At 40.7% G+C, this 14,395-nt stretch overlaps 1 protein-coding gene across 1 annotated transcript in view; it reads left to right on the forward strand.

Annotated features, from left to right (window-relative positions):
• Nucleotides 1–5,571: 5,571 nt before the first annotated feature.
• Nucleotides 5,572–14,395, forward strand: part of slc1a4 (solute carrier family 1 member 4) — a 72,729-nt gene continuing 63,905 nt past the window's right edge. Inside the window, exon 1 of the mRNA XM_065023034.1 lies at nt 5,572–6,223. Within this exon, the coding sequence (XP_064879106.1) occupies nt 5,712–6,223 (512 nt within the window). The 5' untranslated portion in view covers nt 5,572–5,711. The remainder of the gene's footprint in view (nt 6,224–14,395) is intronic.

The following is a 14,395-nucleotide window of genomic DNA, read 5'->3' on the forward strand; positions in this document are numbered from 1 at the left end:
AACAATTTCAAAGGTTTTACTGAGTTACAGTTCATGTAAGGTAATCAGTCAATTAAAATAAATAAATTGGACCCTAATTTATGGATTTCACATAACTGGGCAGGGGCATAACCATGGGTGGGCCTGGGAGGGCATAGGCCCACCCACTTGGGAGCCAGGCCCAATGACTGGGGAGCCAGGCCCAGCCAATCAGAATGAGATTTTCTACACAAAGGGGCTTTATTAGAGACAGAAATACTCCTTAGCTTCATCAGCTGTCCAGGTGGCTGGTCTCAGACGATCCCGCAGGTGAAGAAGCCGGATATGGAGGTCCTGGACTGGCGCAGTTGTGAGGTCGGTTGGAGTACTGCCAAATTGTCTAAAACGACGTTGGAGGCGGCCCATGGTAGAGATATTAACATTCAATTATCTGGCAACAGCTCTGGTGGACATTCCTGCAGTCAGCATGTCAATTGCACGCTCCCTCAAAACTTGAGACATCTGTGACATTGTGTTGTGTGACAAAACTGCACATTTTAGAGTGCCGTTTTATTGTCCCCAGCACAAGGTGCACCTGTGTTATGATCATGCTGTTTCATCAGCTTCCTGATATGTCACACCTTTCAGGTGGATGGATTATTTTAGCAAAGGAGAAATGCTCACTAACAGGGATGTAAACAAAAATTGTGCACTAAATTTGAGAGAAATACTGTACATGTTTTGTGCATTATGGAACATTTCAGGGATCTTTAATTTCAGCTCATGAAACATGGGACCAACACAGTACATTTTGTATTTATATTTTTGTTCAGTAAAATTGGTTTATTCATACATTTGTGCCCTCTCCTCAAACAATAACATGGTATTATTTCACTGTAATAGCTACTGTAAATTGGACAGTGCAGTTAGATTAACAAGAATTGAAGCTTTCTGCCCATATCAGATATGTCTATGTACTGGATTTATTTTTTGTTTCTTACAACCTCATGCTAATCACATTAGCCTACGTTAGCGCAACCGTCCCGAGGACGGGACACTGATCCTGAAGAAGCTGTAGTACTCCCACCTACAGAAGAGGCCTTCTTCCAATGACTCTTATGTGTAATGTAATGGACCTGAGACTCTTGTGACTCTTATGTGTAATGTAATGGACCTGAGACTCTTATGACTCTTGTGTGTAATGTAATGGAACTGAGAGTCATGACCAAGGCCTAGATGTAATGTAGTCTCAAAGACTGTACAGTATGGTAGCCTGTAGATTTGGTTTAGTGCACAAGTTCAAACTGTAGATTCCAACATCCATCCCTACTAGTCTACAAGGGTGATTTAGTTTTAGCTCGCCGGTGGCCTAGATGTGGGCAGAGATTTCACAATGGAATATAAACCATTTACAGTTTTATGAATATTCAATCTAAAGTGTATATGGAAATAACAAAATCACTGTTACATCAACAATCAACATCAGACAGGGACAGCTGATCATCTGATCAATATCATCTATATATAAATCTGGAACCTGATTAACAGACAACATGACCGTCTCATATGAAATATATAGCATATACCTATCAAAATTACCTATTAAGTTTGTTCATTAATGTAAGTAATTTAGGCCTACCACCCTAGCCATTTAGCTAACTGACAGATTTGGTAACAAAATTACTTCTCCTTTTATAAGTGGCAGTAAATTAGGCCTTCTTATTAGAAAGTTGCAGCATGTTTTAAAAAATGTTCAAACTGGCAGTAGGCCTATTGGGAGGAGGACAGGAATCTCTGAGTGGGAGATAACCTTTGTTATGGTGTCATCCACTATGGTAGCCTAGTGGTTAGAGTGTTGGACTAGAAACCGTTCAAATCCCCGAGCTGACAAGGTACAAAACTGTCGTTCTGCCCCTGAACAAGGCAGTTAACCCACTGTTCCTAGGCTCTCATTGAAAATTAGAATTTGTTCTTAACTGACTTGCCTAGTTAAATAAAGGTACAATTTAAAAAAAAATCTAGTTGGATTCTAGGAGTGATGACAGTCTACCTCGGTGTCACTCAAAGTAGGCAGAAGTCCAGATTTAAAAATCTCTGAATAATCAATCATTCACACAAAGCCTATAGGAAATGAAGTTACTGCAGGCTATTTGGCCTAACCAATATCTGTTATCATGCATTAGGCCTATCATTGCACTGTGTGCCATATTCACATATTATAATGATGTTGAGAGCCTATAGGCTACACCATGATATACTGTACATGACACAACACAAGATCACCAGAGATTGATTTGTAGCCTACACTTTATTAATGTACAGCCTATAAAATAACATTGCTGCAATTTTCAATCTTATAGGATAACTGACATTACATAATATCTGAAGATGTAGGACGGCTGAGATCTACGCAGACTACTCGCCCCCTAAAAGGCCTGTCCGCTCGCGTACAATGTTGAATGGATTATTAGCAGGGCCGGGGGAACTGGGAAGCGGGTGTGAGGTAAACCCGCCCCTCGTCTTCTTTAGCAACTGCCTGTGTTATTTTGGGATCGGGAACAAAGTATTTCGGTCTCAATGACAACATGAAGCACATATGAGTTATGAGAGAATGATCTGACAGTACGCATCGATGCACGGATTTTAAGAGCACCCAATTGTATCCAAGATAGGCTATATGATTAATAACTGTAGCCTAGCCTATAGCCAATAGGACTAGCTCCTAGCGTATACAGTGCCTTCGGAAAGTATTCAATCCACTTGACTTATTCCACATGTTGTGTTATAGCCTGAATTCAACATGGATTATAATGTATTTATTTTCTCACCCATCTACACACACTATCCCATAATAACAAATGGGAAACATGTTTTTCAACATTTTTGCAAAATACAGAAATATTTCATTTTCCATATGTATTGACACTGCTAAGTCAATACATGTTAGAATTATGTGTGGCAGTGATTACAGCTGTGAGTCTTTCTGGGTAAGTCTCTAAGAGCTTTGCACACCTGGATTGTACAATACTTGCACATTATTATTTTCTTCTAGCTCTGTCAAGTTTGGTTGTTGATAATTGCTAGACAAACATTCTCAAGTCTTGCCATAGATTTATTTTCAAGCCCATTTAAATCAAAACTGTAACTAGGCCACTCAGGAACATTAAATGTCACCTTGGTAAGCAACTCCACTGTAGATTTGGCCCTGTGTTTTAGGTTATTGTCCTGCTGAAAGGTACATTTGTCTCCCAGTGTTGGAAAGCAGACTGAATCAAGTTTTCCTCTAGGATTTTGCCTGTGCATAGCTCTATTCCATTTTTTTATTTAAAAAAAACTCCCTAGTCCTTGCCAATGACAAGCATACTCATAACATGATGCAGCCACCACCATGCTTGAAAATATGAAGAGTGGTACTCAGTGATGTGTTGTGTTGGATTTGCCCCAAACGTAACGCTTTGTATTCAGGACATAAAAGTTCATTTCTTTGCCACATTTTGTGCAGTTTTACTTTAGTGCCTTATTGCAAACAGGATGCATGTTTTGGAATATTTTTGTTCTGTACAGGCTTCCTTGTTGTTACTCTGTCATTTAGGTTACTATTGTGGAGTAACTACAATGTTGTTGATCCATTATTTGACTTGTTAAGCACATTTTTACCCCTGAAGCTTCCCATAACAAAGGGATCGAAAACTTATTGACTCACATTACAGCTTTTCATTTGAATGAATTTGGGTATTGTATTGTGTGTAGGCCAGTGACATAACATCTCAATTTAATCCAGGCTGTAAAACAACAGAATGTGTAAAAAGTAAAAGGCTAGGCTCTGTAGGCTCCATCCCAACAGCTTGCACATTACCAGTGCCCCATAGGCATGATTCACACCCCCATTCAGACCCACCATCACCAAACAGTACTGCATCAAGTAAATGTCATTTGTGGAGAGTTTGTCTCACTCACATGTTTTATTAATTATTATAAACTGGGTGGTTCGAGCCATGAATGCTGATTGGCTTACAGCAGTGGTATATCAGACCGTACACCACGGGAATGATAAAACATTTATTTTGAATTACTTTAGTAACCAGTTTATAATATCAATATGGCGCCTCAGGGGTTTGTGGTATATGGCCAATATACCACGGCTAAGTGCTGTATCCAGGCACTCTGCATTGCGTTGTGCATAAGAAGAGCCCTTAGTCGTGGTATATTGGCCATATACCACACCTCCTTGGGCCTTATTGCTTAAATAACCTATAGGCATGATGTCATTTGCCGGGGCGGCAGGGTAGCCTAGTGTTTAGAGCGTTGGACTAGTAACCGAAAGGTTGCAAATCCCCGAGCTGACAAGGTACAAATCTGTCGTTCTGCCCCTGAACAGGCAGTTAACCCACTGTTCCTAGGCAGTCATTGAAAATAAGAATTTGTTCTTAACTGACTTGCCTAGTAAAATAAAGGTAAAATAAAAAAAATAAAAAATAAAAATTCATGGAGAGTTTGTCTCACTCATATGTTTCATTAATTAATAACCTATAGGCATGATGTCATTCATGGAGAGTTTGTCTCACTCATATGTTTCATTAATTAATAACCTATAGGCATGATGTCATTCATGGAGAGTTTGTCTCACTCATATGTTTCATTAATTAATAACCTATAGGCATGATGTCATTCATGGAGAGTTTGTCTGACTCATATGTTTCATTAATTAATAACCTATAGGCATGATGTCATTCATGGAGAGTTTGTCTGACTCATATGTTTCATTAATTAATAACCTATAGGCATGATGTCATTCATGGAGAGTTTGTCTCACTCATATGTTTCATTAATTAATAACCTATAGGTATGATCTCATTCATGGAGACTGTCCCACTCATATGTTTCATTAATTAATAACCTATAGGCATGATGTCATTCATGGAGAGTTTGTCTCACTCATATGTTTCATTAATTAATAACCTATAGGCATGATGTCATTCATGGAGAGTTTGTCTGACTCATATGTTTCATTAATTAATAACCTATAGGCATGATGTCATTCATGGAGAGTTTGTCTGACTCATATGTTTCATTAATTAATAACCTATAGGCATGATGTCATTCATGGAGAGTTTGTCTCACTCATATGTTTCATTAATTAATAACCTATAGGCATGATGTCATTCATGGATAGTTTGTCTGACTCATATGTTTCATTAATTAATAACCTATAGGCATGATGTCATTCATGGATAGTTTGTCTGACTCATATGTTTCATTAATTAATAACCTATAGGCATGATGTCATTCATGGAGACTGTCTCACTCAGAATGTTTAATCAAGTAATTCGCTATACAGGCCTAAGTTATTTCATCTGCAGATAATGACTAGTGTAAAATAATGACACAACTAGAGGTACACTAAATCAAATATTATCTTTGAAATGTTTACATTTTTCTCTAATTTCCAGTCACAACATGTATCAATATAAATGCACAGTTGCAGACCCAGGCAATTTCTCCCACTGTTGCATCAGATGGTCTTAATATTGAGCAAAAGGAGGAAGTGCGCATGTTCTCTTTTTTAGTGTGTAGCCCCTCTCTCACCATTGGTGGAGAAACACGTTGCGTTTGACAGGACTAATTACGCTTGCATCAGTCTACTCGCAAATGCTACTCGTCTGAGAGTGTGTTCTCCCACGCTGCTCCAGGAACATTCAATTTTCTCACGAATTTACCGTTATTCATTGTTCTGCCCCACAATTTCCATCAAAATGGAGAAGAAAAACGGACACACAATGACCGATTCGGTCTCCACCGACGACATCTTGGAGAAGAATGGAAAGAAGAAGAAAAGCTGTAAAGACAAGTTGATGAGATTTTTGAATAGGAATATGTTAGTGATAATGACGGTGTCTGGAGTTCTAGTAGGCGTCGGCCTCGGAATGATGGTTCGGAATATGAACCTAACCCGGGCGCAGATGACTTATTTTGCTTTCCCCGGTGAGATGCTTCTGAGGATGCTGAAGATGATTATCCTTCCTCTGGTCGTGTGCAGCCTGATCTCCGGCGCCGCCAGCCTGGACACGCGCTCCCTGGGGAAACTAGGAGGCATCGCGGTCTCCTACTTCCTGGTGACCACACTCATCGCATCGGGAATTGGTGTGTCCCTCGCCTTCATTATCAAACCGGGAGTCGGTGCCGGGGCTCTGAACACAAATAATCTAGGTCTCGAGAGCGTCAATAACAACAAGGAGACCACGGATTCGTTTTTAGATCTTGCAAGGTAACGGTTGCGGGGATGAGGTTATTGTTTCAATAGGCTAATACATGTATTATGTTAAAGAGTGTTTCTTGAAAGGAAATAAGCTAGCATGGCTGAGGGGGTGAGATGACTGGGGGGCGGGTAGTACTAGAGTAAATGCGTGCTCCTCTAATTCCCCCGGCCGCAATACTGTAGCCTATATAGGTTACACATGAGAGCCAAGGCGCATGCTTGTTCCAGTACCTTACATGGAATTACATGGCACTCAGAAATCAAGAGACCTAGGCCTGGATATAGATGGTCATTGGTCAATATTTTGGGGGGAATTAGTTAACATGTGTTTTTCATTTACGTGATTTGTTTATGTATAATGGTACAATATAAAGCAGCAAGAAAAACAAAACAGACCCTGACAGGAAGAATCACAGCAAACAAACAAAATAAAATAACTATAGCATTCCCATGAGACAAAGGTTCTCACACAGTGTGTCATTGGGTGTCTGCCTGTCTGCCCGGCTGTGTGTCTGCCTACCCTCTTTACCTGAATGACTGTCTGTGTGTATGTCTGTCGGTCTATGTGTCCAACTATCTACATGTCAAACGCTTGGCCTGCCCTCCAATCTGTCTGCCTTCCTGTCTGTCTACCTGTCTGTCCATCTGTCTGTCTGCATCTGAGGGAAAGCTGACAGCTGTTAAACCCAGGATTCTGTTCTGCACAAAGAAAAGTTATCTGTAGGGAAGCCCAAGCTACGCCACAGCTGGCGTATGTCAACTACACAGGCATGCTCACAACCATATAGCACAGCCATATAGCACAGCCATATAGCACAGCCATATAGCACAGCCATATATCCCAGCCATATATCACAGCCATATATCACAGCCATATAGCACAGCCATATATCCCAGCCATATATCACAGCCATATAGCACAGCCATATATCCCAGCCATATATCACAGCCATATAGCACAGCCATATATCACAGCCATATATCACAGCCATATAGCACAACCATATAGCACAGCCATATAGCACAGCCATATATCACAGCCATATATCACAGCCATATAGCACAGCCATATAGCACAGCCATATAGCACAGCCATATATCACAGCCATATATCACAGCCATATATCACAACCATATATCACAGCCATATATCACAGCCATATAGCACAACCATATAGCACAGCCATATAGCACAGCCATATATCCCAGCCATATATCACAGCCATATATCACAGCCATATATCACAGCCATATAGCACAGCCATATAGCACAGCCATATATCCCAGCCATATAGCACAGCCATATATCCCAGCCATATATCACAGCCATATATCACAGCCATATATCACAACCATATAGCACAGCCATATATCACAGCCATATATCACAGCCATATAGCACAACCATATAGCACAGCCATATAGCACAGCCATATATCACAGCCATATATCCCAGCCATATATCCCTGTATGGCTGTACATGTATTCCAATACTCTATAAATGCCACTGTTGGTGCATGACTGAAAACACTTGTGCCTCTTATCATGAAACACAGCATCAGGTATCAATGCAGACTGTCTGGGACAAGAATCCACCTGTCCTGAAGTATTAGTGGTCTATTACAAACTGTCTGGGACAAGATATACCTGTCCTGTCATGTTAGTGGTCTATTACAAACTGTCTGGGACAAGAATCTACCTGTCCTGAAGTATTAGTGGTCTATTACAATCTGTCTGGGACAAGAATCTACCTGTCCTGAAGTATTAGTGGTCTATTACAAACTGTCTGGGACAAGAATCCACCTGTCCTGAAGAATTAGTGGTCTATTACAAACTGTCTGGGACAAGAATCCACCTGTCCTGAAGTATTAGTGGTCTATTACAAACTGTCTGTGACAAGAATCTACCTGTCCTGAAGTATTAGTGGTCTATTACAAACGGTCTGGGACAAGAATTCACCTGTCCTGAAGTATTAGTGGTCTATTACAAACTGTCTGGGACAAGAATTCACCTGGTTTCTCCTGTCTAAATCAGTCACTTATTGAAAGGTGAGAATGAAAACACTTAAGGACAGCAGTGTTGCACCCCAGCATTATGTAGTTTAACTATGTGGGTAGTTAACCACCCCATCATTATGTAGTTTAACTATGTGGGTAGTTAACCACCCCAGCATTATGTAGTTTAACTATGTGGGTAGTTAACCACCCCAGCATTATGTAGTTTAACTATGTGGGTAGTGTTGCACCCCAGCATTATGTAGTTTAACTATGTGGGTAGTGTTGCACCCCAGCATTATGTAGTTTAACTATGTGGGTAGTTAACCACCCCAGCATTATGTAGTTTAACTATGTGGGTAGTGTTGCACCCCAGCATTATGTAGTTTAACTATGTGGGTAGTGTTGCACCCCAGCATTATGTAGTTTAACTATGTGGGTAGTGTTGCACCCCATCATTATGTAGTTTAACTATGTGGGTAGTGTTGCACCCCATCATTATGTAGTTTAACTATGTGGGTAGTGTTGCACCCCATCATTATGTAGTTTAACTATGTGGGTAGTGATGCACCCCAGCATTATGTAGTTTAACTATGTGGGTAGTGCTGCACCCCAGCATTATGTAGTTTAACTATGTGGGTAGTGATGCACCCCATCATTATGTAGTTTAACTATGTGGGTAGTTAACCACCCCAGCATTATGTAGTTTAACTATGTGGGTAGTTAACCACCCCAGCATTATGTAGTTTAACTATGTGGGTAGTGTTGCACCCCAGCATTATGTAGTTTAACTATGTGGGTAGTGTTGCACCCCATCATTATGTAGTTTAACTATGTGGGTAGTGTTGCACCCCATCATTATGTAGTTTAACTATGTGGGTAGTGTTGCACCCCATCATTATGTAGTTTAACTATGTGGGTAGTGCTGCACCCCAGCATTATGTAGTTTAACTATGTGGGTAGTGAACCACCCCAGCATTATGTAGTTTAACTATGTGGGTAGTGCTGCACCCCATCATTATGTAGTTTAACTATGTGTTGCACCCCATCATTATGTAGTTTAACTATGTGGGTAGTGATGCACCCCATCATTATGTAGTTTAACTATGTGGGTAGTGATGCACCCCATCATTATGTAGTTTAACTATGTGGGTAGTGATGCACCCCATCATTATGTAGTTTAACTATGTGGGTAGTGATGCACCCCAGCATTATGTAGTTTAACTATGTGGGTAGTGATGCACCCCATCATTATGTAGTTTAACTATGGGGGTAGTGATGCACCCCATCATTATGTAGTTTAACTATGTGGGTAGTGATGCACCCCATCATTATGTAGTTTAACTATGTGGGTAGTGATGCACCCCATCATTATGTAGTTTAACTATGTGGGTAGTGTTGCACCCCATCATTATGTAGTTTAACTATGTGGGTAGTGCTGCACCCCATCATTATGTAGTTTAACTATGTAGGTAGTGATGCACCCCATCATTATGTAGTTTAACTATGTGGGTAGTGCTGCACCCCATCATTATGTAGTTTAACTATGTGGGTAGTGATGCACCCCAGTATTATGTAGTTTAACTATGTGTTGCACCCCATCATTATGTAGTTTAACTATGTGCGTAGTGATGCACCCCATCATTATGTAGTTTAACTATGTGGGTAGTGATGCACCCCAGCATTATGTAGTTTAACTATGTGGGTAGTGATGCACCCCAGCATTATGTAGTTTAACTATGTGGGTAGTGCTGCACCCCATCATTATGTAGTTTAACTATGTGGGTAGTGATGCACCCCAGCATTATGTAGTTTAACTATGTGGGTAGTGCTGCACCCCATCATTATGTAGTTTAACTATGTGGGTAGTGATGCACCCCATCATTATGTAGTTTAACTATGTGGGTAGTGTTGCACCCCAGCATTATGTAGTTTAACTATGTGGGTAGTGATGCACCCCATCATTATGTAGTTTAACTATGTGGGTAGTGATGCATCCCATCATTATGTAGTTTAACTATGTGGGTAGTGATGCACCCCAGCATTATGTAGTTTAACTATGTGGGTAGTGATGCACCCCATCATTATGTAGTTTAACTATGTGGGTAGTGATGCACCCCAGCATTATGTAGTTTAACTATGTGGGTAGTGCTGCACCCCATCATTATGTAGTTTAACTATGTGGGTAGTGTTGCACCCCATCATTATGTAGTTTAACTATGTGGGTAGTGATGCACCCCAGCATTATGTAGTTTAACTATGTGGGTAGTGTTGCACCCCAGCATTATGTAGTTTAACTATGTGGGTAGTGCTGCACCCCATCATTATGTAGTTTAACTATGTGGGTAGTGATGCACCCCAGCATTATGTAGTTTAACTATGTGGGTAGTGCTGCACCCCAGCATTATGTAGTTTAACTATGTGGGTAGTGATGCACCCCAGCATTATGTAGTTTAACTATGTGTTGCACCCCATCATTATGTAGTTTAACTATGTGGGTAGTGCTGCACCCCAGCATTATGTAGTTTAACTATGTGGGTAGTGATGCACCCCAGCATTATGTGGTTTAACTATGTGTTGCACCCCATCATTATGTAGTTTAACTATGTGGGTAGTGATGCACCCCAGCATTATGTGGTTTAACTATGTGGGTAGTGCTGCACCCCATCATTATGTAGTTTAACTATGTGGGTAGTTATGCACCCCATCATTATGTAGTTAACTATGTGGGTAGTGTTGCACCCCAGCATTATGTAGTTTAACTATGTGGGTAGTGTTGCACCCCAGCATTATGTAGTTAACTATGTGGGTAGTGCTGCACCCCATCATTATGTAGTTTAACTATGTGTTGCACCCCATCATTATGTAGTTTAACTATGTGGGTAGTGATGCACCCCATCATTATGTAGTTTAACTATGTGGGTAGTGTTACACCCCAGCATTATGTAGTTTAACTATGTGGGTAGTGGACCACCCCATCATTATGTAGTTTAACTATGTGGGTAGTGCTGCACCCCATCATTATGTAGTTTAACTATGTGGGTAGTGATGCACCCCATCATTATGTAGTTTAACTATGTGGGTAGTGATGCACCCCATCATTATGTAGTTTAACTATGTGGGTAGTGCTGCACCCCATCATTATGTAGTTTAACTATGTGGGTAGTGATGCACCCCATCATTATGTAGTTTAACTATGTGGGTAGTGCTGCACCCCATCATTATGTAGTTTAACTATGTGGGTAGTGCTGCACCCCATCATTATGTAGTTTAACTATGTGGGTAGTGATGCACCCCATCATTATGTAGTTTAACTATGTGGGTAGTGCTGCACCCCATCATTATGTAGTTTAACTATATGGGTAGTGATGCACCCCATCATTATGTAGTTTAACTATGTGGGTAGTGATGCACCCCAGCATTATGTAGTTTAACTATGTGGGTAGTGATGCACCCCAGCATTATGTAGTTTAACTATGTGGGTAGTGTTGCACCCCATCATTATGTAGTTTAACTATGTGGGTAGTGATGCACCCCATCATTATGTAGTTTAACTATGTGGGTAGTGTTGCACCCCAGCATTATGTAGTTTAACTATGTGGGTAGTGTTGCACCCCAGCATTATGTAGTTTAACTATGTGTTGCACCCCATCATTATGTAGTTTAACTATGTAGTTTAACTATGTGGGTAGTGATGCACCCCATCATTATGTAGTTTAACTATGTGGGTAGTGATGCACCCCAGCATTATGTAGTTTAACTATGTGGGTAGTGTTACACCCCATCATTATGTAGTTTAACTATGTGGGTAGTGATGCACCCCAGCATTATGTAGTTTAACTATGTGGGTAGTGATGCACCCCATCATTATGTAGTTTAACTATGTGGGTAGTGATGCACCCCATCATTATGTAGTTTAACTATGTGGGTAGTGTTGCACCCCAGCATTATGTAGTTTAACTATGTGGGTAGTGAACCACCCCAGAATTATGTAGTTTAACTATGTGGGTAGTGATGCGCCCCATCATTATGTAGTTTAACTATGTGGGTAGTGATGCACCCCATCATTATGTAGTTTAACTATGTGGGTAGTGTTGCACCCCATCATTATGTAGTTTAACTATGTGGGTAGTGTTGCACCCCAGCATTATGTAGTTTAACTATGTGGGTAGTGATGCACCCCATCATTATGTAGTTTAACTATGTGGGTAGTGATGCACCCCAGCATTATGTAGTTTAACTATGTGTTGCACCCCATCATTATGTAGTTTAACTATGTGGGTAGTGCTGCACCCCATCATTATGTAGTTTAACTATGTGGGTAGTGCTGCACCCCATCATTATGTAGTTTAACTATGTGGGTAGTGCTGCACCCCATCATTATGTAGTTTAACTATGTGGGTAGTGCTGCACCCCATCATTATGTAGTTTAACTATGTGGGTAGTGATGCACCCCATCATTATGTAGTTTAACTATGTGGGTAGTGTTGCACCCCAGCATTATGTAGTTTAACTATGTGGGTAGTGATGCACCCCATCAATATGTAGTTTAACTATGTGGGTAGTGTTGCACCCCAGCATTATGTAGTTTAACTATGTGGGTAGTGTTGCACCCCAGCATTATGTAGTTTAACTATGTGGGTAGTGATGCACCCCAGCATTATGTAGTTTAACTATGTGTTGCACCCCATCATTATGTAGTTTAACTATGTGGGTAGTGCTGCACCCCATCATTATGTAGTTTAACTATGTGGGTAGTGCTGCACCCCATCATTATGTAGTTTAACTATGTGGGTAGTGCTGCACCCCATCATTATGTAGTTTAACTATGTGGGTAGTGATGCACCCCAGCATTATGTAGTTTAACTATGTGGGTAGTGATGCACCCCATCATTATGTAGTTTAACTATGTGGGTAGTGATGCACCCCAGCATTATGTAGTTTAACTATGTGGGTAGTGTTGCACCCCAGCATTATGTAGTTTAACTATGTGGGTAGTGTTGCACCCCATCATTATGTAGTTTAACTATGTGGGTAGTGATGCACCCCATCATTATGTAGTTTAACTATGTGGGTAGTGTTGCACCCCAGCATTATGTAGTTTAACTATGTGGGTAGTGAACCACCCCAGAATTATGTAGTTTAACTATGTGGGTAGTGATGCGCCCCATCATTATGTAGTTTAACTATGTGGGTAGTGATGCACCCCATCATTATGTAGTTTAACTATGTGGGTAGTGTTGCACCCCATCATTATGTAGTTTAACTATGTGGGTAGTGTTGCACCCCAGCATTATGTAGTTTAACTATGTGGGTAGTGATGCACCCCATCATTATGTAGTTTAACTATGTGGGTAGTGATGCACCCCAGCATTATGTAGTTTAACTATGTGTTGCACCCCATCATTATGTAGTTTGCAGTGCTGCACCCCATCATTATGTAGTTTAACTATGTGGGTAGTGCTGCACCCCATCATTATGTAGTTTAACTATGTGGGTAGTGCTGCACCCCATCATTATGTAGTTTAACTATGTGGGTAGTGCTGCACCCCATCATTATGTAGTTTAACTATGTGGGTAGTGCTGCACCCCATCATTATGTAGTTTAACTATGTGGGTAGTGATGCACCCCATCATTATGTAGTTTAACTATGTGGGTAGTGTTGCACCCCAGCATTATGTAGTTTAACTATGTGGGTAGTGATGCACCCCAGCATTATGTAGTTTAACTATGTGGGTAGTGCTGCACCCCATCATTATGTAGTTTAACTATGTGGGTAGTGATGCACCCCAGCATTATGTAGTTTAACTATGTGGGTAGTGATGCACCCCATCATTATGTAGTTTAACTATGTGGGTAGTGATGCACCCCAGCATTATGTAGTTTAACTATGTGGGTAGTGTTGCACCCCAGCATTATGTAGTTTAACTATGTGGGTAGTGTTGCACCCCAGCATTATGTAGTTTAACTATGTGGGTAGTGTTGCACCCCAGCATTATGTAGTTTAACTATGTGGGTAGTGAACCACCCCAGAATTATGTAGTTTAACTATGTGGGTAGTGATGCGCCCCAGCATTATGTAGTTTAACTATGTGGGTAGTGATGCACCCCATCATTATGTAGTTTAACTATGTGGGTAGTGATGCACCCCAGCATTATGTAGTTTAACTATGTGGGTAGTGTTGC

Source organism: Oncorhynchus nerka, linkage group LG10 (assembly GCF_034236695.1).
Source record: "Oncorhynchus nerka isolate Pitt River linkage group LG10, Oner_Uvic_2.0, whole genome shotgun sequence".
Taxonomy (NCBI): Eukaryota; Metazoa; Chordata; class Actinopteri; order Salmoniformes; family Salmonidae; genus Oncorhynchus; species Oncorhynchus nerka.